The following is a 25,135-nucleotide window of genomic DNA, read 5'->3' on the forward strand; positions in this document are numbered from 1 at the left end:
GAGAGGGGGGGGTGGGTGGGTGGGGCAGAGATAATTCATAAATCAGAAATATTTCTGTGAACACATTGCAACAGAAATGAGGTCACATCAGTTACATTCTTCAGTCCTTCAGGGGGATTTGAGGAATTTATGAATTGAAGTACCCCAGTTATAGAACAGTTATGTAAACAAGTTTGGTTTCCTTTAGATTTTCTTCTTTGAGTGTTGATGTAGTGTTGTGTAGAAGCAGCCAAAGTAATATCTTGAATGTCAGAAGTAATTTTTATCATCTTCAGTCTGTGAAAGTGTATGACCATCTCTGTCTTATTATAAAAAGTGGTTTAAAATACCACTATTTATGCATCTGCACTTTTATTAGTCATAGTGACAAACTGCCAATTGTAAAAGATGACAACTTACCTCCAGAAGTGACTATTAAAAATAAAAGTGCCAAAAGGACAAAGGAATGAGAACTAATACGGGTTACGTACTGGTGATTGGTTTTCTAAAGGCCTTCTTTAAAAACAAGCTTATCTAGCTAAAAACTTAAAAGCTGCAATGAAGGGCAGAAAACACACTTCTCAGGTACTCCAGGCAGCTGCCACAGCTGTCATTTCCCACCTGCACCAATAGTATGACTTTGCTCTACAGCTGTGTTTATGAGGAGGACAGAATTACCTGTGGGTGAAAGCCTCATGGAAGACCAAGCAATAGTTATTTTATGATGTGCTAATGCTTACCCAGGCTGCAGCCTCTGTGTTTGTCTACAACTTGAAAACTTCCAAATGTCCACTGAGAGACTTTTGCTGGCTCTAAAACTCACAGATTTGTGGCTTATTGACAAGATCCTGAAATGTTTTAAAAGGACTGAGAGCTGCCAGTCCGTTTGAGAGCAGCAGATGGTGCCTGCTTTTTTTGTGGGTGTGACAAAAGTGTCTCTGTGAATGAGACACTGATTTTAAAGGAAAGCGGAGGGGAACATATATGCCATATACAAAAGAATGCTGCTATAAGTGCTATTGCAGAAACTTGAATGTCAGAACAGCAGAAACCAGTATTTGCTGGCTAAGTAGAATATCATGCATAGTATTCAGAATAAGATTTGTTATTTTTATCCTCTACAGAATTTTAGTTTATTTTACTGCGAAAATGGATATAGTGTGTCTGAAAGATAGCTAGATACTTGTTAAATCTCAGTGTCAGGTTCACTTTGGCTCTTACAAAAACACTTTCCCACTTGAACATGGTAAGTAACATGCCTGAGTAATTTCATTTTCAGGATTCCGAGTCAGATACTTCTCAGAAATAAAAAGGCAAGTCTTATTTCTAAACTTCATTTCCAGTTACTGTAACAATTCCTTGCATTGGCCTAGGGTGATCTTCTAAAATCATATAATATTCAATAGTGTTCTAGATATTTTCCATTTAAAAAATTGTTTGGCTTCTTTGTTCTGGTATGAAACAGTCCGTTGTAAAGTTTCACAAAACAATAAATAAGCTATTGGTCAGTGTGAATGGCAGATAAAATGATGTCTGTATTTGATGGAACTGTTATACTTGTTGTAACAATTACACCTCAGAAGAAATACATGAAAATAAGGATAACACTGATCTTGTGTCCCCATATATATCAGGCTGCCATATGCAGTAGTGATGTGCATTTTCTCTGTATTTGAAAATATTTTTTGTCTTGAAAATTATTTCTGTTGTGAACTGTGAATATGTTTACTTGTTTAGGTTTGTTTTTATTTGCATGCAATGATTAAGCAATATTTATTTTTATTATTACCTCAGCTTTTATAATATTTTTGTTTCTCTTTGCAGGGGGTTCATTGTAAAAGCAAACCTTCCAGTGAGTATATGTCATTCACATTTTTACTACCTTTATTTTTGTAAGATAATGTATTGCAGATAATAAACCCACTTTCCTGATGACATCAGATCACTGTCATTTGACAGGGTATTTACCACCAGTTTCCTTGTACAAAACGTTGGAAACTGGTAGGCTTTGAAAAATAATAGGTTAGTAATGATTGTGCGTGAGTTTGTGTAGTCATTTCACATGTTTTTACTGCTTCTACTTATTATTATTGCCTACAGTAATAATACAGGATCTTGAATTACCTGAACTCTGAAGCCTCCATCAATCGCTCCTCCAGTGCACACAGTCACTTGGCAGGAAGGAGGAGGCAGATGCCTTGTGGCAGTCCCCTTGGAGAGGACAGTCCTCTGTCCTCTGGAGGCCCAGCTCTGGGCAAATCTTGTCTGCACGGTGCCTTTCCTGGATCCGTGTGGCAGAGCATCCACAGACAGGGAGAACCTGCAGCCCTGAGCATGTGAGATGCTGGTGCTATGGCGTGGGGTGAGAGCCGAACATCAGCTGTCATGAGTCTTTCTCTGAAACATGGCATTTATGGGATATGTGTTGAGGTCAAGAGAAAGAACATGGCTGTGGAAGGTTAAATGCAGTTAAATGTCCCACCTGAAGAAGTCTAGCATTCTACCGGCAAGCAGAGTGAGCTGTCAGTGGGTGGTTCTAGGATTGTGAATGAATCCTTTTGAGGATTAGGCAGCTGAGCTGCTTGTTACACAAACTCCGTAGAAGGAATTGTAGAAGAGGAGAGGAACAGAGGCGCTGACCTTTGCTCTGCCTAGCTGAAGCACGTCTTCATCCCCTTGAGCAGCACAGGCTGGGTTGAACCCTTCAACCCTGGTCTCAAAGGGAAGGACACCTGCAATACTGTTGATTATGAGTTAAAATCTGTGCCAGGTATTACACAAATGCAGATCTAGATAGTGGAGACTCGCTACAGGTACCGCAAGGTGGTGATTCATTCCACTCATCTCAGGACAAGGTGAATTATATGCTGGGAGGGAGGCGAGAGGGGTTCTCCCTCTCTGCTGACTGCTACAGGTACTTCGATGAGGCACATATGTTTAAACAAGATGTTTAGCTCTTAGCTGGATGTAGACTTTGAGCACTGAAGAGTTTGTAAACTAAAGATCCTTATCTTTCAAAATGATATACATGAAGCAGAGCTGGTTGTAGGTTTTCAGTGTTGCCTGAAAATGACTTATCAGCTATCTTTAATACAAGTAACATGTAGGATGAGTCAGCCTCATAGGGGTGATGAAAAAACATTTTTTTAGTCTTCATCCTGATTCACTTGTGCAACAGTGGGTGTATACTCATTTCCATACTTCCTTTTCTATAGTAATTCCTTTTATTATTTATTATTTTAGGTAAAATTACCTTAAAAGACCTTAACTGTATAATAGAACACCTTTGCAGTAGTCATGGCTTTTAGCTGCAACAAAAAGATAACTTTCTTTCCTAGAATTTGAAGCTATCATCACAGCTGTATTTGGCAACATAGCTTTGACTCTGCCTTCTCCCTCCTGCTCTTCTAGACTGTTAGTAGTGCTAATGGGCTAAGGTCTACATAGCTACTATTTACAATTCACTGTAATACATGCAGACATTTAAAAAAGCCTTACATTCTCAGAAAATGTATTTGGCATGGTATATCACCATGTTGTCCATTATCCTTCAAAGTTTGAAATACTTTCTGAACATGCAACTGTGAAACCCTTCTAATTTACTCTGCATTGAAATCTCTTGTGAAAGAGAGGCTGTCATCCTGAAATTTAATCAGTTTCATAATTGGTGTAAGTACTTTCAAGTAGTAAATTTTAGTGTTTATTAACTGAAGTACTCCATGGGGTTATCTTAGGAGGGGATATCTAGTTTGTTTATGAATTTTGTTGAATCATCATAATGCACAGATGCAGCAGATACTGCGGTAAATTATATGCAAATAGGTTTGAAACGCTACTGTAATTTATACTCACGGAATGATGCTCCAGTGAAGCAATTTTAGTGTGCTTTAGGTATGCTCACAGATTTAGCACTGTCAGTATCCGAAGTAGTTTAGATTCTTACAGTTCTTGTAGGGCAGAAATATCAGACAACCAGTTAGGATTTTCTATTGGGTGTGGCCTGGGCCTGTTATTAATGGATTTTCTCTGCAATTCTTTTTGCTGTTCTCCAATTTAATCTTCTTGCCTGAGGCTTCAAATTATCCATCTAACAATTTCTATTGCGTACCCATTGCTCAGCTCTGGCATACATAAGAGTATGTACTCTGAGTGTACATAAGGTGTGTTTTGCTGTCGTGACAATTCAGGTTGATTGCTGCCTCATCAGATAAAAAAAATAATCTGCTGTGGTTGAGCTGATGGCAAAAGTACAAGGAAAGTGTCTACATGCTGAATAATAAGCTTTGGCTTCTTTATACCTGGGCTTATATGTGTCCATAATTAAGGAATCTTTTATTATAGCAACAATCCCTCTCTCATGTAGGGCTAATTACAGTTATAATTCATAAACATAAAATTTAGGCAAGATTTACTCAGCAAATGTTTTGTGTAACAAGATGTGTCTTTACGTCTTCTGGGGTTTAGATTAAGCTACTCGTGAGAAAAGGAAAGAGGTGTGTGTTCCAGAGGAAACTATCTAAGGGGGGGATTAAAAGATGACAAGGTAAGAGTTAACTGAAGAATTAGTCAGAAGTGAGTCTCATACTGTGATGATTTATAAAATGAAATTTATTTTCTGTCAGGTCTTACTGGTATCATATATTTGTTGTGATCCAAAACTAATATCCTCATGCATGATATCCATTTATATTATTATTAGCGAGGTTTGCAGCACCTTTTCCAATTCTCAAAATGTATCATAAAACTAATGGGAAAAAATACAAAGTGGAAGAATAATTTAATTTTATCCAGTATATTACTCATTTGTTCTCAGTTTGAAGGTAGAAACTGTGATCAAGGAAGACAGTGTCCCTGCTTATGGACAGACAGTGGTCCCTAAAACTGTGTTTGTGCATCTGCCTCATAATGATCCAATGAACTTAGGTATGACTTAGGATTCTCCTGAGATAGTTCCAGGCCTGTGACATCTGATAATACCATACCTCAGGCAGTAATAACTGAGGACTGAATTCAATTAAGTCATGACAATCTCTCCCAAAAATAATTAGGGTCAAATAATATGGTTAAATTCACCCAAAGAGAGTACTTTGTGAAGACCTGTCAGCTTTGACAATGTATACATATATATATACATTGCTCTTCCCTTCAATCATTTCTACACAGATGCAGGAATAGGCAAGATTAGGCCTGGATCAAGACATTTACACCAACAACCAAGGAATTAAACAGAACAGTTGCTCTTGGATAACGTTTGGTATCCACAACTGCATGTCATACGATGCAGTCAAGAAAATGTCTTTTTGAGCAAAGAGACAGAGCTAAAACTAGTCATCACATATCGCGTTATTAGTAATAATTATCGGGTAGTTCTGCAATATAATAACCTCCCAGTTTGCTGTGGGTGGATTGATTGGGTGTTGTACAATAACTTTCCATCCTGAGATACCTTCAGGATTATTACAACACTCATTCTTGGAACACGGAATATAGTGTTGCTGTGCACTGTACTCCTGAAGGCTGCCTCATCTCTGTGGAAACATGTTCACAAATTCTTCAAAAGAAAATGTAATCTACTGCTCTAAAAGCCCAATTTTTATAGTTTGAATGATACGTGTTTTTTCTTTGGCTTGCACAAATTGTCGTCTCTCATTTCCAATATTGCCTTGGATAATTGAGAGTTGACTACTGGCAGTTGAGATAAAGTGTCCTGGTTTTTCCATACTTTTCCACTTAGTTCATATCAACATGTCCTCTTGCCTCCGAAAGATGTTTAATGACAGAAAATCAGGATAATGGAGTGGAGATTCGGGTGTGAAGCATTTATCTTTTCTGACTTTTGATATTTATCATGCCAGACTCAATTCTCCTGTTACCAAGTGTGAGGGCATCTTAAAGCCTGACAGATTCAAGCCAAGGTTCCACATTTGCATCAGCCTGTCTTCACATCCTGTGAGTGTCCGTATCTGATCCCTGACAGTGGGATTCAGCTGCAACTGGGCACTGTGAAAATGAGGATCTCACAATATAGATAGAGGTCCTGTACAGGTTAATACACTTTCAGTCTTTAAATTCACAGACTTTCCTTCATTGGAGGGGTTGGAGGGGTAAGTAAGGATATGCTTTGCCCTTCCTCTCCCCTCCACATCCTACATTTACTCTGTGAGAACTGTGGCTGTGTCTTCCATCCACACTTGACAACAACTCTTGGCTAGACATTGAGGGATGCACCTTTTCCTCATGATTTAAGAGTGTTATCCTGTATTTTATGTCAAGCAGAGTGTTGTGGCACTGCTGTTTTATACTGTGCTCTTCACCATACTAGTTGAACTCCTCCTAGGAGTATGTTCAGCAGTATGACTAATAAAAGTAAAATGTTTTTGTGTTCTTTCAGCCTCTCCCCGGAGGGAGGTGGGGGGAGAACATTCAGTGAAATACTTTGTTTTACTTCAGTGTCTTTTAACTTTCATGCTATATACAAAAGTTAGAAGGGTAAGAAGTCTTTAAAAGAAATTGCTGTGGTGTAGTTACAGCTAAAATGAGGTGTGCTTCATTGTACACCACATGGCCAAGGGACAAAACCCAATTCCCTGGCTATTTGTTCTGATAGTTTTCTTGAATCCTTAATTTTTGGGACTGCAAACAATGCAGAGGTAAAGAAGCCCAAGGAATGCATTGGGGATTAAATCCACTGTATCAACATGAATTCATAAATAAATAACTGATTTCTGTGCAGGGCAGTCTGGGAAGTAGAAAAAGATGAAATGTGGACAATAGATGAGATTTGGGGCCTTAAGACTGTTTTTTCTTTTATGTTAGCCTACAGAAGGTGGCTGTGCAAACTGATGCCTTACGGCTTTGGAATGACTAAATTTGGATAGCAAAATAAGATGAGACATAGTAGCTGTGTTCTATGCCTACTGTTTACACCTTGAGGAAGACCTGGGTACTATCTATTCTGTTCTTGCTATTCTGGTCTAAAGGAGAAGGAAGTCCTGTAGGTGTAAGGAATTTTTCCATGACTAGGAATACAATGGTGCCCTCTTGTGTGAAAATGATATTTTAACATCAGTTGAGACCATCAGGCAATCCTAAAATTAAAATGCTACCCGTGAGTGCTCACAATATACAGGTAATGGTTTTGAAAAATGTTCAAATGAAATATTAGTCTAACCATAATCTAGCTGATCTTGTTATTTAAAACCACTATCAGTCTAGGTGTGCTCTACTAGCTTTAATCACTAGAGAAGTGGGAGTCCTTCCTCTTGTGGATTGACACAGAATCATAGAATTAAAGAATGGTTAGTCGGTAAAGCATTAAAAGATCATCGAGTTCCAACCCCCTACCATGGCCAGGTAGGGGCCTGGCCTCTCACTAGACCTCTCACACCTCTCACTAGACCAGGTTGCTTAAAGCCCCATCCAGCCTGGTCTTGAACACCTCCAGGGAGGGGGCATCCATGACTTCTCTGGGCAGCCTGTTCCAGTGTCTCAACACCCTCATAGTAAAAAATTTCTTCCTAATATCTAATCTAAATCCTCCCCCTTTTAGTTTAAAACTGATACCCCTCGTCCTATTGCTACACTCCCTGATAAAGAGTCCCTCCTCATCTTTCCTATAGGCCCCCTTCAGGCATGGGAAGGCTGCTATAAGGTGTCCCTGGAGCCTTCTCTTCTCCAAGCTGAACAAACCCAACTCTCTCAGCCTGTCCTCATAAAAGAGGTGCTCCATCCCTCTGAACATTTTTGAGGCCCTCCTCTGGACTCACTCCAACAGGTCCATGTCCTTCCTGTGTTGAGGGCTCCAGAGCTGGACACAGTAGTCCAGGTAGGGGTCTCACCAGAGTAGAGTTGAAGGCCAGAATCACTTCTCTCAGCCTGCTGGCCATGCTTCTTTTGATGCAACCCATGACACAGTTGACTTTCTAGGCTGCAAGCACACATTGCTGGCTCATGTTGAGCTTTTAATCAACTAGCACCCCAAGTCTTTCTCCTCAGGGCTGCTCTCAATCCATTCTCCACCCAGCATATATTTGTCCTTGGGATTGCCCTGACCCACGTAGAGAATCTTGCACTTGGCCTGACTGAACTTCATAAGGATTGCACGGGCCCACCTCTCAAGCCTGTCCAGGTTCCCCTGGATGGCATCCCTTTTCTCCAGCATGTTGGTCACACCGCACAGCTCAGTTTCGTCGGCAAACTTGCTGAGGGTGCACTCAATCCCACCATCCATGTCACCGACAAAGATGTTAAACAGCGCCAGTCCCAGTACAGATCCAGGGAATTTATTACCAAACCCCATCTATAACATAGTTCTTTCCAACCTGCCTGCATTGCTAGTGAAGCCAACTAGCTGTCTTGGCCGTGTGAAAGTCTTAGGAAATGTACTTTCTTTGCTGAAGTCAATGGTGATTTTCCTACTGATTTCTGTAGAGCTGGAGCTTCACCTTTGATGCTTTCTCTCCTCCAGATAGCCTGTGAGCTATCTCCTCCAGATAGCACAGTGAGATTTCTCTGTCTGTTTTTACATTTGCAGGTGACATTTTTAATAGCTTCTGCCATGACGCTCCTGCATCTTTGTCTTCTATGATACTGAAAAGCATGAAGATCTCAACAGTGATGAAATGTGTCCAAGGAAGCCCATGCTCTCTTAATTTAAACATTAAAGGAACTCTGAGTCTGGATGGTAGGAAGCTGATTTGCTACTGAATCATTTCTGTTTACTTTTTGTTTATAGCTGTCCAGCCAAATTTTGTTCCATATTGCAATATTTGTGTCCAAGATGTCTTCATGTAGTTATATCAGAAAGATATGTTTTGTGAAACCATTTTACTACAAACCAGGATAAAGCCATGGCCCTTCTCAAGGGAATGAGAACTAAGATAATGGATCTAATACGACTGAATTTTTACTTCCAATAAAATACACTTAATTTGTCCTCTACCAGTGCCACAAGCTGCCCTTGTCTTTCTTGTTCTGACGTGTGTGCGCACACACACACACACACAAATTCTGTCTGCCCTGGTAACTCAGACATAAGTGATTGCCCCAACAGAAGGAGAAACAGTTTATGTGTCTGAAATCACAATTCTGCACTAAAAATAAAATTAAAGCACTCAAAATTTTGGGGCGTAGTCTATTTTTACTGACACCTTGCCATTCATGTGCTAAGTGTGTTACCATTTAGATATTTCCTGGTGTGCTTCACTCAGAGTTAATAGGTTTATTTTTAGAATTTGCATAATTAAAGCTTTAATTTATAGCAATCTGTATTAAATCCTTGCTCCTACCCTCATGTCTGTATTATATATAATGCCCCTTTTTTAACAGAGAGAAAATACATGTGCCTTTCACTTAGGAGAAAAGCTTATGATATAGTATATTTTGATTTATTTTTTGTTTTTCTTAAAGATGCTCAAATTATATTTTTGAAATCTATCCCTAATTCATTTCAGAAAATATCCGTGGGCTGGAAATATGTTCTCTTTCACTGGACACACAGCAATCTCAGTGCACAAATGTGAGATTTGCTAGGAAAAAAAGCAAGATGCTTAATGGAAAGAAGGTAGACTTTTTTGGGGGGTGTTGTTTTTCATCTAAATGTTTATGAGTCTTTGTAAAAAAATACATTTCGTATCTCTCTTATTTTCTTCTTTTACTGACTTTGTGAAAAACTTTAATGAAATATAGGCTTAAGCAGTGTCAAAAGAAACTCTGTAACAAATGTCCTTTTTATAACCTGACCTACAAATTAAATTCTCCACCATTTTTGTGCTTCTACTTACCTTTGTGCAAGAGAAGTTCCCTCTGCAAAGCCTAGTTTTCATATCAATCTTGCTGGCTTTCTTTTTGTGCCCACTAAGTTTTGGGGAAGCTTTTGTAACTCCAATTGCTAGGAAGCAGAATCCCACAGGGATTTTAAGTGCATACATATGATTTATTGAAGTCAATGGAATTTACACATATAGAAAAGAGCCAAGTGCCTAAGCACTTGTGCACATCTGTCCTAAGTTCATGGTAATAATTGCAACAGCAGCATACATTTTTTTACTAAACTAAACGCAGAAGTCTCTGCTATTAATATTTGCAACTGGGGTAAAAAAGAAAAGACCAACTATTTAAAAAAGATGAATTTTTGCTTTCAGTTACTGGTAGATAACTGTTATTAATCCCACACAAAATGTGTTACTTCATTGGCTTTGTAAATGTTACATTGATTGCATGTGTGAAGCAAAGATCTTCCAAAGTGCTGTTGCAGTTTGTGCTCTGTATCCCTTGATAATCCAATGTCCCTAAACACAATGCGACGCCAGCAATGAACAATGAACTTTCAGAGTAAGGTAAGTTTATAGGCAAGACTCAACAAGCATATTTAATGTAATTGTCTTTGTTTCAGTTTAATTTAATAGTTACTGCTGTCACTGAGGGAATGACCTGCTATAACTGGACCTCAGCTTTTGTCAGCTAAATTATTTTCTCTCTCACAAACTGTTACTGGAATGAATAAATTTGCAGAAGTTGCCACTTAATGTTTAAACAGACTTTTTTTTCCTATTACGCAAGTGTCTGTGTTTTTAAACATGCGTACAAGCTGGGACTTCTGGTAGTATGAAAGACCTTTTTGCTTTTGAAGTTCAATAAGCATGGGGTACATGTACTTCTTTGCTTTTAGGATTATTTGATAGTTTGTAGATATTTGTATTTCTGGAAGTGAAGAAGATAGGAAAGTCCTGATTAGAAGTAATGATATTCTTTGAAATCCTTTCATTAAATGGTATCTGCTTCTTTTACATTCTTAATTCTACAATATCTGAGACTGTTTAATGCTCCTTGTAAATATAAATAAATCTGAACAGAGAATATTGCTTGCTTAACTCTGATAACCAGTGTTTTTTGTGTATTCTGGTAGTCATGCAGAAACTTGATTTTATAAATGTTTTGAACAGGTACAGGTACAGTTCAATTGCATTGAAGTCAATGTAGCACAACACATCTATGTGACCATGAAAACAGTACCAAATTACTGTGAAGTCAAGCTGAGTCAGGAATACTATGTTGAAGGTAGGAAAACATCTTAAACCAGATGTTTTTCAAAAAACATCGTTTCAAAATCAAACCAAACCACAAAACCTCAAATGCAAAGCCAAATCGTGTTCTGGGATACGCTGATTGAAGTGATGGTAGATCACGCATGCCAGGACCAGGGTTACTCTACATTTCGGTGATTTATTTTGTGTGTGTAAATGTCTGACTTGCTATTAAAAACAGAGACCAAAGTTTATATCTGAAAGGAAAACTGAACGACATTAAGCATTTGTCTTAATTGGCCTTCTTGTGGTTGGCATGTGCTCTTTCTTTGCCCGCAGGTTCAGTCCTGTGCGCTCCCTGTGCACAAGATAGAGCCTCTGCTTCTCTTCATAGTTAGGCCATAGGTGGTTTCAGAGACTGAGAAAAGCTTAAGAAAGTGCAAAGAAATTCCTTTTTACTTTCATTAGCTCGCTGTTCCATCACCCGTTTTCATGTAACTGCATAAGATAAAGTGGCATTTTTCCATGTGTTTGGGGTAAAGTGCCTACGCTATGCATATAAAAATAGATTCAGCACCGGGGTCCAGCCAAGATACAGTGTGGCTGGTGGAGACAAGTGCCCCAAATGATGATGCAAAAAAATGAAATGAGACCCCTGGTTTGGTCTGGTGCCTGGGCTTGTCCTGCCTTCCTATCTCCGGAGCCTCTGGGTTGGCAGCTCTTGCCCTTGGTACTGTACGATTCCTCACACGCAGGATCAGGCACGTTGTGGCTGTTTCATGCTTCCATAGAAGTAAAGCCTTTCTGTATTTAAAAAGCCTTTTCATTTTCTTGATAATCACCATTGAAGTAGATATGTACTTTGTGAATGAAGAGGGGGGAAAACAAGGTTTTATAAAGCCCGGTTTTAAGACACTTTACAAGGGTGAGGAAGCAAATGAAAATAGGAAATATTTCTCTGGGAAAGAGAGTCATAGAATTGTCTAGGTTGGAAGGGATCTTCCAGATCATTGAGTCCAATCATCAGCCTAAATGACAAAAACCATCACTAAGCCATGTCCCCAAGCACCACATCTAGCAATCTTTTGAATAGCCCCAGGGATGACGATGCCACCACTTCCCCTGGGCCGCCTATTCCAATGCTTGATAACCCTTTTAGTGTAGAAATTTTTCCTAATATCCAATCTAAACCTCCCCTGGCACAACTTGAAGCCATTTCCTCTTGTCTTGTGTGGGGAACTGAGAGCAAAGTGCTGCTCCGATACCAAGTTAAGCAAGGACAGGTGAAAACAGTAGACAGCACACTATGAGCTGATTTAGTGCTCTTAAACCAAGATTTAAGTTTTGAAGGTGTGAATATTATAGTTCTGAAAGTGTTGTCCGGCCTTGAATTCTGGTAGGCTCCCTGAGAGCTAAATAGGGTATTTCTTTATAAGCCCAGAGTAGAACCAGAATAGCAAAAATACACAATTGTTTATATCAGAGGAGTAAGCCTGGTAAACAAGAGGAGTAGCTTTAAAGAAAATAATAGCTTAAATTATTGTTATTATTATTATTATTATTACTGTTACTTAAATTATTGTTAGGTAGTAGGTAAAGAAGTGCAGTGTTATATCCTAGATTGCTGCCTTAAACTGCTGATGAGGTTTTCCTGTAGAAACCCCATACTGGTGAGGTAGCTCCTTAAGGCAAGTTGTGATATAATCTCTGTGTGTGGTAAGGGGACTTTTCTTTTTTGCTGCTTATCTAGAAGGGGATGCAAATCTGCCTTTAAAAAGGGTTATAAAACATAGGTTTACTGTTGGGAAGATGTTGCATAATCTGGCAGTTTATTTACACATTTATATAAATAAAACAGCATTTAAGAAAACTCTGGCTTCTGTTTTGCAGATTGCAGAAACAGTGATGTGGGAAAATATATTCCAGCTTGTTCAGGTGAGCTGATCTTCTATATAACTTAAAGATCTGAGATATTTTTGGTGACCTGTAAAATGCTATGTTTTCATAGCTGAATAAGCAGGAAAAAACCAATGATCTACAACTGCCACTACTTGTAATTACATGTATTTGACAGGTAATGTCTAGGAAAATGTGTTTCTCTGTATTGATTTGGAAATGCTAGATAGCAGGTAAAGATATTGACAACCTATTTAATACTTAATCTTTTGCAAATAGGTTTGTGTCATTTTCATTCACTTTGGATTGCTGGTTTTATATTTTGCCTATAGGCAGACCTCATAAACAGATTGAAATTAATTTGCTAAACTGCTATCCTGATTTTGGCATACCAAAATAATGAATATAAAAAATGAATAAAATTAGTAAAAGATAATTAATATAAAAAACCCCACATCCCCCACATGTTGTATTTGTCTAACAGTTGCACATATTATCTGTGTCATGAGATTGCAACTTTGGGCTAATCAGCTTTTGTAGTACTTTTAGTGTGTATATTTCAAGTATTTGTACATGAACTACATATGTTTTCAAGTATTAAGGTTAAGGTGCAGTCAGTAGTTGTTCTGGTGAATCAGTATTGCCAGTGCTAGTTTAAAACTCAATAATATTGAATTATTCTCTCATGAAAATTATTATATCTCATAAAATAAGAATACCTTTAGGAATATGAGGATATAAAAAAATTAATTAAAAAATTCTAGGTAAGTATCTATAGATGATGAATTTCATCTCCATCCAGTTATGAAATATATTATGTATCTTTTATAAAAAAATAATGAAATCAGAAATAACAAAGTAATAAAGAAACAGATGTGATAATTTCATACTCGAATTTTCTTTTTCAGCTGGAAAGTTTGATTATAATGTAGACAGGGCAAGGAAAATTATATCAGTGAATGTATCCAATTTTCTTCAAGATCAAGATTATTACGTTCGGCTGTGCCACAAATGGTTTACCTGTGAAGATGCAGGGGCATTTGCTGTGGTGAGTTAAAGCTCAAAGCAGTTTGTTGAACTAGTGGGGGAATTGCTTGTTTATGGAAATTCTCATTGGGGTCTCAGTTACAGGTAACGGCCTTCTATATCTTTATTTAGCTTTATTAAAACTCATTTATTGTCCTGTCCTGGATTCATGACCATCTTTTTCATTTCAGATAAAAGGGAAGGAATCTTTAAAATCGGTTTCTCTGAAATATTCTCAGCTTCTCCCTTGTCTTTGCATTGAGGTAATACAGTCTGGAATTTTGTATATACTTGTGTTTCTGATTAAAGATTTTTTATCTGGGATTTGTGCTAAGAAAGGAGGAAAAGTCCGTAGGAAAAGGCTCTAGACCTAAGTTTTTGACTAAGGCTTCTCTGCCCTTATGATTATGTAAATGTAGAAGAGATATTTTAGGAAACACTAATTAAATCATGAAGATAAGAAGAAAATGGGATACAATTTACATTAATTTATGGGAAGTATTGTGTAAGATTAATTTGACTGATTTTTTTATAAGCAATAAAAAGACAGAAAATTTAATCTGCCTGAATTGCAGCATAGAATTTGATATAATATTGCATGAGAAATTAAAAAAGGAATTGAGGAAGTTGGGGGTGAGAACAAGATTTGTATGGTAGATAATACCTAGCTGGAGGGGTAACCCAACTACTCCTGTTGAATGGGGCTGTGCTAGTAGGAAGATTATTTAAGGACCACACTAAGAGCACTTCTAACATGAATATTTTCATCAATGACATGGGGACAAAAGGTGGGAATGTGTGTGGTGGTTTGTGCTGGTATGGGTGGCAGAGTGACTTGTGCCAAATCATCAGCCAAATAAGATTTGCTGATAATAGAGTTGAGAGGTGTAATCAAAATGGAAGAGGGTCAGGATAATTAGAAGAGACTAGAGATCTTCATACATGAAATAACTAAAGGAGGAAGAAGTGTGATATATGAAGTACAAGTTCGTGCAGTTGCTCTAATAAATAGAATTCTTGCTGTAAGATGTGAGCCCTCATTTAGAAATTACAGTGGAGGAAAAACCATCTGGGAGTAATAGTTCATCAGATGATCATACTAATGTGCTTACATGATGTAAATGTGAACAAAAGTCTAGTGGGTTAGATTATTTCAAGCTAACAGGAAAGTACAGGCAAAGACTTCTTTGAAATACTGTAGCCAATTCTTGTATCCATATGATTAACTCAAATGGAAGTGATAAAAAATCTAGAATGGTTGAGGAATGGAGAGACTGTCTTATAAAGGAGATTCAAAGAACATGTTTTCATTAGCCTGGTAAAACACATGCAAAGAGAAAGTATGCTTGTTGTCTAAATGCACAGCAAAAGGGTCACTTATAAGGAAAAAGAACAGGTTTTTTAAGCTAAAGCCATTCTTGCCTCAAGAATGAAGGGGGATAAACTTCATTGTCATATATTTGGAATAGCAAAAGATTATTTTTCTGATAATCTGAGAAGTGAGATTTTGGAATATCTTTCATAAAAAGGAATAAAAAGTCACTGGATAAATTTAAATGATCTTGGTAAGACATAAAGTTGCTACGTGACCTAGTTTCTCAGTGAATTTTGGGGTATGATTTCCTTTGCAAATTGAGATACCTAAGTTTAGGTGTCCAGACAAAGGTATCTGCATTTGAATTAGATGTCCAGATTCATCTAGTCAGTGGAGATCTAGTTAGTGCAGTCAGCTACTTAACTGACCAAACGTGGATGGCTTTTTTGGATGTGCTGGATAGCACTGTAGAGTCCACTGGCTGCATTGGCTGCATCTTCATACAGCTGCTGTAATAGTAATTTGGGCACTTTAGTCACGCTCAGATGTGTACATTGTAGGTACCTAAAACCACATACCTTAATATGCGGGTTGAACCACAAGGTCTCTTCCAAGCCTAGGGTTTTTTTTTTGTTCCACTCTGAAAGGTATGAGGTCACTGGAAAGATGTTATTACACAGAGAATTCCACAATATGATTGCTGAGCAAACAGAAGGGAACTGTGAGTAATAGAAATATTTGCATATGAATCTAAATAATTAGGGTATAGTAACAGCCATGCACATATTTTAAGGATACATCCTTTACCATGACGAAGGCCAGGAGTTCTGATATTATGATTGTTGAATGTCTTTTGATACCTCTAGAAAGTAATGACACTGTAGGAAATTTAATGAAAATCAATGTGTAAGACTTTCTAAATGAAATCAGGCTAAATATATGACTCAGAAGTAGTATGAATATAGTGCTAGAAGGGATCACCTCAGTTCATAAAATTCAATCCCTCTAATGATGAACAATAAAATTTATATCCAGTGCAAAACATCTTTTAAAAGAAACTACTTTCAAAGCTTTCTAATAACAATAGCATCTTTATCTTTTGTGGAAAGTTTTCCTGTGACGTTAAAAATGGGTGTATCTGAGAATCTCGAGCTAATGGCCGCTTTTTGTGTTGTAGGGCTGGCTGGCAATTCCAGATGCAAGGAGGATACAACTGTGTCCCTTTGAAAATGGCAAGTATTGTGTGGTTACTCTTTATATGAGTGATTTTCAGCAGCTCCAGTAGTATGTCACAATTTGAAATTCATCTAAAGTGAAGGCCATACATTGCAAAACTTCAAGGAAATCATTATATTGGTTTGTTATACTGTGGGTAGACGAAATAACTTACTTTAAGACCAAATTGTTCACCAAGTTTATGCCAATATAAACACTAAGTTACTTTCTTCATTTCCCGTATTTTCTTAAGTTGCATGCAAACTGACCAGAGGGAAGAAAATCCACTGAGGTCAGCTTTGCTCATGTGAGAGGGGTGTTCAAAAAGACATTTGAAGAAGGTGTCTGACACCCAACTCAAAGGAGGCAACAAGGAGTTGAAAAAGAAGACAGTTAACTGCTGTTAAATTCTGGTTTCTCACAACTAAATGGGAAATTATTAATACAAAATGTTCCAGCAAATTCAGATTTTGGTCTGAGATGACAGCTGGAAAAGAGATTATATCATATAGGGCTTTAGTGAAAATTTTACTGGACAGATAGAAAAAAGAGTAGTCTGAAAAACTGCTTTGTTGTGTTAAGTACAACAAAAGTACAACAATATTTTTCCCCACACTATGCTAACAAGGCCACTAAGGGATTTTAGTATTTGATTTAAGAAAAAAGCCATAAAAACACCTACCCATAACAGCACATCCAAACTCTATTAAACTTGCATAGACATTCACTGCAATACTTTCACATTCTTGCAGGGCAAATACATTTGTGTTAGAATGGAAGCAATTTCCTCTTTAGAAAATAGAAATATCAGTTTGAATTTCATGCTGGAAATTCTCTCATCTATGTGCAGCTAAATGGAAAAGAAAGTATGTACATAGTGGCTAATTTGACCAATCAAATAAATAAGACAGCTTTTCTTTTATAGTAGTGCCTATTTAAGATATCCTCAAATATATGTTGACTAGTTCTAAAATTATGGTGTGCCCAGTATACATAGAAAAAAGATGCTGTAGAAAAAATATTTATTGTGAATTACTTGCACAGCTTTGTTTACTACTGAGTTCTTGATTGAGTCTAAAGACTTGAATTTATCTTCTTACATATACATTGTGTGATTATAAGTCTTACACGAGGCACACAGAGACCGCGTCTCCAATACCATGACCTCTAATCACTAATGTATGGGTTTGTTCCAATTTACCACACACAGTTAACTGAAGGTCCTTAGTTAGGAATTTGCTTGTGTTACACCCACCCTGTGACTGATGGGCACAGAATGCACTCCCAGGAGCTTGTGCAGCCTACTTAAGAGCCTGGTGATTCCTGTCATCATTCCTGGTGTCATTCCCAGGTGACACCTATGTACCATCGTAGTGGGAGACTGGTAAAACTAAGCTCTCAGGTTGAGTGCCTTTGGTAAATGCCAACACTTTGGTGGGATGAACTCAAGTTTTACAGTTACAATGTGAAATGCTTCAGTTGTGATTGGTGACAATGACAAGGAAATGGAAAATCAATGCTTGTGGCTCTAAGCACATGTATCGGTATCAGATTTATGAACAATTTTTATTCATATTTAGACACATTGAATGATGTTTCCTCTCCTTGTGCACAGATACGACGGCCCTATGGGATAATATTGTCTATAACCCCGCGACACAAACCTTAGCGTGGGAGCCAGCCTGTCCTGTGCTTGTCACAGTTAACCTATGCAGGTTAATGAAGTCTGACGACCACTGTGAAGATATAGAAAACTCTTCCAAAAATTCTCCTGAAAAAGTAAGAGCTACGCAAATTTATTCAAACTGTGAGATTGAAGGCAGTGACCAAAGGCATAATGTCAAGTGCTAGAGTTTGGAATAAGAGCAGTTGCAGATTCCTCTCTTCCCCTCTGACACTTAAAACTGTTCATAATCACAGTCTGTTCTCGTACACTGACCACATGATTTATTCAAAGACCTCACTGACTCACTATTAAGAAATAAAAGTGGAGATGACTGTGAAGCTAGTAATGTTTGCTAAATTCTTTGGGGTAAATAAGGTCTGCTTTTCATTTGTAGTAAAGACATGAATCATCTGCGTTGATTTTGCTGTCTAAAAGATGTCTAAAAGGTGTTCAAGTCTACACTATTTGTGTCAAATTCCCTTTGAAGTAAGTGAGTGAAACAGACATATTGAGAGGACAACTCTTCTCACCTGAAGATAGATATATAAGAAAGGTTGGAGGCCAGTCCAACCCAAACTACGACAGGACCTATTTTTTTTTCACTGACATTCACAAGAGACTATTGTGATTAGATCAGATTTGGATATTTAACATTAGACACCTAAAATGTAAGTGAGAAGCAGCTAAATTTCTTTAAAACTTACTGGAGACGTAAGAGTACTTTGGTAGGGTACAATTGTTTTGTACTCTATTAAAGATCTCTTTGAAATGCTTTCCTCAACCTGGTCCAAAGTCTTGAAATTGTGGGTGTTGAAATATTGTGTTCCTCAGTTCTTCCAGCACTTATGTTCTAAAGTTGAAAAGGGTCTTCAGTACGTGTATCTTGAACTGCTTAATTCTTCAATCTGAAGCCTCATGATGCTGAATGCACTGGATTTATGAGGTTGGTTAGAATTCTGGCTGTCATCTTGAAAAGTAGGTTTCAGGCTATCCTGATTCCTGAGTAAACTTGAGGTAACAGCTGAAAAGGCAAATAAAATTAAATCCAAATTCTTGATTTTTGAAATTTTACGAGCAATTATTCTGATGACGTGATTTTGGGGGAAAAGGGGGCTTACTCAAGACTGTTGAATGCTTTTTTGATTAGGAACTCCTGTCCAAGTGTTTACTGATTGTTCAGATTCACCATTTTATGGGTTTCAACAAAGCTTTGATCTTGCAAAACAAAGTATATTTGATTTTATACATGTGAGTGGTCCTTGTGGGATTCATCATCTGCTGACAGCAAGCACAACTCATCAATTGCAGGAAATTAAAAGAAAGGAAAAAAAAGAAAAAAAGAAAAAAAAAGAAAAAAAAAGAAAAAAAAAGAAAAAAAGAAAAAAAAAGAAAAAAAAAAAAAAAAAGAAAAAAAGAAAAAAAAAGAAAAAAAAAAAGAAAGAAAAAAAGAAAGAAGCCTGAAATGAGGTTTGGCTGGTAATGGTGATGTCTATTATCCAGAACACAATCCAAGAGTAGTTAATTACAGACGATGGATGTTTTCCTGTATTTATTGATATTCATGGATACAATGAATTGTCCCTTTTTTCCAATTCATCCTAAAAGGGTTGATATTGAATTTAGTCCATTTGTTGTACTGTAACCCTGAAGAATATCTCTATAGCGTGGGGGAGACTACTGCAGAGATTCCTCACACAGTGCCAGCTGCTCCAGTACATCCACATGATGCCACACACTCTAATACCATGCACATGGACTGACTCAGGCCCAAAAGCTACAAACTCTCCTCTCTAATTGGGGTGGACCTTTCTCTGTCAATGGCAATGCTGTCTCCAGATATGAGTGGTGGACTCTTACAGAACTATCTTCTGTGGCCCTGTAGACATACCCAAGGGCATCCATTACGTTATTCTCAAAAAAGTTACAGGAAAGAGGTGTTTGGTCATGATGCCGTGTTCTGTGTGTAGTGTGGTCACTCACTTGAGCAATGGTGTTTATTTAAGTAAGATCACTTACATGAGTAGTAATTGTTTTTATGGTGAAGCCCTTGGTGGGTAAAACAGTTGTTAATCAAGAATGCAGCATTTTGTAGGTCACTTAAGTGGATGTCCAAAATTCAGTCTATGTTTAAGTCTTTTCTGGAACAGGGATATGGAAAATCAAAAAATTTCTGAACTGACGGTGGTGTAACACTTCTGGGTGTATGTTTAAATGTTCTGCTGAGTCATTGATGAACAGTAAATAAGGGACTGAAACAAGACAACTGTGTAATCAGAATTTTGCACATGAGCCACCATAGAATCAATTAATTTGGTTCTAATGGGTCAGACTGACTATAAAAAATGCTACATGTTACAGATAATAAGAAGCAAATTATTCAGCAATCGAACGTAGCAGTTGTTTCTGTTCTTACTATTTTATGTGATTAGCTTCCTCGGATGTTAATAAAGTAAACAAACCAGTTCCTTAGTAATCAAACCATGAAAGTTTTGGGTAATTGACTTTGTGATACTAGTTAACGAAACTAGCTAATGCTGAGTGCTCTCTTTTCAAGCAGGTTAAATATTCTCGTGTGGACACTCACCCAAGACTTTGCATGAAGGTAAAGATATTTCTTTGTAAAACACCTCTTAACTGCTCTCTGTCATCTCTAATGTTGTTGTTAATGTTCTTTAGGTAGGATCAGTATTCTGTTTCATAGCTCTGATGAATGGGAAGTAAGTATCAAAGAAATGTGAAAGATGACGTTAAAAGGAGGTTCTTTGCAAGTGCAGGAGTCAGGACACAGGTCAGATTGCACCCTCTGTTTTCTCTCTGTAAGAAGAGTAGGGAGAAAATATTTTAAGCCAATCAAACTGAAGCATGCACTAAACTTAACAAACAAAGTTTTCCATATTAAATATATGGTAATAAAAATAATCAACACTACCTTTTCTGGACTACCTTTAGTTGAGAGAAGAATGATACAAAAGGTTAATATAGACCTATTGTTTTCTTTTAGATTGCTTTTAAGTGAGTGCAACTGCATGTTTCTGTAAAATAAGCATGTGCATAAATATCTGAAGAATTGGGGGATCTGGTTTAAATCAAGGGTTGGAAGATACCATAGACCAGGAGAGCTGGGAATTCACCTTCTGCAACTTTTTGGAATGTACTGATCATCTACAGTTGAATCTGTAGCCACAGATTGAAATTGAAAAACCAGTTTTCCTAACACATTTCTCTGCTTTCAGTTTACAACCAAGCAACGCTCTTGGGTTAAATGTCCATTTGCTCATGGAGAATTTCCAGGTAAATATATTTTTAAAATTACATAGTATTAAATTGTGAAAAATATTTAAATCAGTCACTGGATATTAGTCTTCTTCAGAAAGCAAGTGAGATGTGTTCGCATCATCGCAGCTTATAATTACGGCAAAGAGATTTGTCAGCTTGCTACTTCTGTGTATCCCCAGTAGATCAAGTGTTTATCAGTATAAAAAAGTAACTTGTGGGAATCAAAATAATTACTTGCATATCATTTGATGGCACTTAACTAATTAAAAAGGCATTTATTTTAAATATAGCAATTTAGAATGTAATATATGGTCCTTGTAAATCTAAAAGTAAATCTTTTCCCCTAATACCAGCTTGGAAAATGAGAACTGCTGCAGTTGCAGAACAAATACAAGTGTTCTTCACATCCCAAACCAAGGCAGAGTTTGCAGTGCTTGTGTGTAACAGGACGCAGCTGGCTTCGTGCGAATCTATCGGGATGCACCATTCAGTCTCTGCGGTTTGTATACATTATTTCTTAAACATTGTAAGACTTTAAACATTATCTAACCAGATTAATTTATTATTGCATTTGTCAGTCTGCATCTTGAAAGCATTAATAAACCCATGTGTGTACATACTGGAACAATTACTGGAACATTTTTAAAGCATGTAGTTCTAATTCTGATCTCACACTGAAGAAATAAATCAATAAGGATCCTGAAGACAAATGAGTCACATCAAAGGAAGTGACTATGGAGTGGAACCTTAATATTCTTTTAACATCATTTTTGTGGTATAGTATTTCATTATGTATATAGCAAATGTTAGTGTTAGCATTTCATATATGGGTCACTGGTACAGCTGACCTGGCAAATCTCACATCATGAAATCTAAGACTTGAAGCATAAATCCATGGTGATCTTGAGCGACTCTAAATCTCACAGCTGCCAAAACAAACTCAACACAGACAAAAGGTAAGTTTTAGCCAAATTAGCTTTTTGAGCTGGTTGACTGTGGGTTACACAACTGCTTCTTCCAGCAGAGTCAGGGAGAGAGGGAAAAGATTAAGGGAGAGTGAGATTTCTGTTTCAGACAGCAGCTAGTCGGGAAATTCATTCCTCTTTTGCAACTAAGCCTGTATCTCATACGTTTTCAGTGCAGCACTGTGGCTTGCCATTCTACCCTGCCTACCACAGTTACCTTGTCGGCCTGGCCCGTGATCTAATGAGAGGTACATCTGGAAAGTGGTGTCAAAGAGCAGAGGAGTGCCCATATAGCATTATGTTTCAAATAGGAGAATATTAGTGGACTAGGTCCTAGGAGCTACCATGCTGAAAGGCATCCTGCTGGCTCAGCAGCCTCAGTAGCCTTATGTTCAACCCAAAATGAGTGCTCCTGCTTTCTGCTCCACTGGCCTGGTATATGAAATGTCATGTCATGAATTTTGAGAGTGTTGAGAAATCCAGATGTTGTGAGTTCTACTGTTATTCCTGACTACTTATTTCCTTCACTCTGCTGTAGAGGTATGTGCTTTAAAAGACACAAGCATGCCATAGCTCCTGCATCTGTCCTCTTTTTGTGATACATTCCAGCTGTACTTCTTTCTTTGCCACTATATTCAGGTACCTGCTCCAACTGCGACCTTTTCAAATCTCTCTGATGCTTTCAGCATGCAAGATGCATATACCAGGCATTAGCTGAGAAGCAGGCAGCTATGAATAAGGACTTCTTAAACTCAAAAAGGCGGACACTGGAAGTGGAATTTATTTTCTAATGAATCATTTTAGGTCTTTGTTACATCTCTGGTGCTGAATGCACTTCCCCTCAACTGGCTTATTTCCCATGAAATCTGTAGAGTTTAGACCTTCTGGTTTTAAAGGTTCCCTGTGTGAATTGCTAAGTGAGAAGGGTAATGGTGAAGCACCAACAAATCACAGCTAGGTATTGAAGTGTGTGTTTCATGGAGGGCACTGATGCATTTAAAAATGCCTTTTTCTTCCCTCCAGCACAAAGTTATGTCCTCTGCTACTGTGACAAAATGGGAGCCCAAATAAATTACATAGAGTTTCTGTCTCAACACCATGAGCAATATGCACAAAGTTTTCATCAAGACTTAGCTCTGTGTTCCCAGAAACCAATGTTCATTCTCTACCTAGAAATACCTTCAGTTGTGCCTGGAAAAGAACATATTCACCTAATTTGCCCCAAATTATTTTAGGAGTTTGCCATACTAGAGAGAGCAGTGTTTGATTCATAGCTATTAGTGGAATTAACTAAAAGTATTTTGAGGACAAACCATAAAAAATCAAATGTAAAGTGTCAGAACAGTCATTTAGGACAGTTTTACCCCAAGGCTGAACTTGTTCTCAGCATACAATGTGACGGGAAATCCAGAAGAACTGTAATGAAAGGGTTGTTCCTTCAACTCGTGTACACCAGGGAAAAGAAGTGAAGATGCTCATCGGCTGACATGGTGTGAGCAGCCGCGGCGGGGACGGCGTCCTGCCTTATGGTGTTTTATAAAATGCAGGAACATTAGCCCTCTTCCTGTGCTGCCCAAATTGTGCTTGGCAAAACTACACCAGCTGCTTATGTTGCTGAGATCTAGGAATATCTGTGAAAATAAATAACGTTCCATAATGAATGTATACTTTATTAATTTTCTGACACAGTAGAACATGTAGCATTATTGGCAAACAAACCAAAGAGCTGGAGGGACACCATACATTTTCATTGTTCCAGGGTATGGAAAATTATAGTTTTCAATTTTTTTCTTCTCATTAGGGAGATTCTGTATCAATCACTATGTCACGGGAAATGTGTGGATCAACAATTTGCATTCAGGTACGTGTCTTGATTTTGCCAGCTACTCTATGCAAAATAAACAAATCATAAAAAAAAAATAATAGGAAAGAAAACCAGCAGGCACTCTCACTGCTTCCTCCTCCCAGCCAAATCTGATTACTGTGTGAACAGAGTTGGCAAAGAGCATTATTTATAGCTTGATGTGCTTCTACCACCTCTTGTTGAGATGACATTAATTAACAGGGAAGTTGCTCTCTATGACCTTGCTCCTTTGTCAGTGACAGATAAAGGAATATCACCAGGAAATTGTTAATCCTGTCTTTAAATGTTCCTTTGTAATAAAAAGTTCCAAAGTATCAAAAGATCCAAGTAAATAATAGATGAGTTTTTCAAAAACTAACCTCAGCTGGAAAAGGTCAGGCATACGACAAGCAGCACAGTAAGTGCATGGTATGCTGGGATTAGCACTCCTGAAAACTGAGCTGGGCAAATTATTTCTGACATTTTTGTACGCTGTTTCCATAGCTGAACTTTATTAAGTCATCATTAATAGAAAATGAGCATGAAGCTGATGGGTTTATTCCTCTCTGGAGTTAATGTTCTCAGCAGACACTGGGACAAGAGAGACACTCAGCCAGAGCTGGGAGGCTCCAGCAGCTGCCCTGGAAGTCCCTTGTCAGCTTCACTTTCTGCTGCCAGGAAGAAAGGGGCAAGATGAAAGTGAGACTGGCAAGATCTTTCTGGGTAATCAGAATTGTTCTTTCCCTTGTGAAAAATCAGATTTTGTGATAAAATGGATGTTTTCCTGCATAAATCATTTATTTTGTAAATTAGACGCTATCAGTCAGAATAAAGTTCTCCCTGTCAAAAAAAAAAAAAAAATTGATTGGCTTTATCATTTAGAAACCTAAAAGTGATTGCAACTCACTAAATAAACACTAGACCACCAGT

At 37.7% G+C, this 25,135-nt stretch overlaps 1 protein-coding gene across 2 annotated transcripts in view; it reads left to right on the forward strand.

The window, feature by feature from the left end:
- Nucleotides 1-25,135, forward strand: part of IL17REL (interleukin 17 receptor E-like) — a 49,378-nt gene that overhangs the window by 19,662 nt on the left and 4,581 nt on the right. The window contains exons 2-14 of one of the 2 annotated variants that reach the window (XM_014963485.1): nucleotides 1,804-1,831; nucleotides 8,513-8,662; nucleotides 9,432-9,541; nucleotides 10,923-11,037; nucleotides 12,894-12,938; nucleotides 13,808-13,947; nucleotides 14,117-14,188; nucleotides 16,418-16,472; nucleotides 18,071-18,234; nucleotides 20,676-20,723; nucleotides 21,355-21,412; nucleotides 21,751-21,896; nucleotides 24,164-24,223. In XM_014963485.1, coding sequence (XP_014818971.1) covers nucleotides 1,804-1,831; nucleotides 8,513-8,662; nucleotides 9,432-9,541; nucleotides 10,923-11,037; nucleotides 12,894-12,938; nucleotides 13,808-13,947; nucleotides 14,117-14,188; nucleotides 16,418-16,472; nucleotides 18,071-18,234; nucleotides 20,676-20,723; nucleotides 21,355-21,412; nucleotides 21,751-21,896; nucleotides 24,164-24,223 — 1,191 coding nt within the window. The remainder of the gene's footprint in view (nucleotides 1-1,803; nucleotides 1,832-8,512; nucleotides 8,663-9,431; nucleotides 9,542-10,922; nucleotides 11,038-12,893; nucleotides 12,939-13,807; nucleotides 13,948-14,116; nucleotides 14,189-16,417; nucleotides 16,473-18,070; nucleotides 18,235-20,675; nucleotides 20,724-21,354; nucleotides 21,413-21,750; nucleotides 21,897-24,163; nucleotides 24,224-25,135) is intronic. The other variant, XM_014963486.1, reaches the window with a different exon arrangement.

This window comes from Calidris pugnax, unplaced genomic scaffold (genome assembly GCF_001431845.1).
Source record: "Calidris pugnax isolate Ruff unplaced genomic scaffold, ASM143184v1 scaffold44, whole genome shotgun sequence".
NCBI lineage: Eukaryota > Metazoa > Chordata > Aves > Charadriiformes > Scolopacidae > Calidris > Calidris pugnax.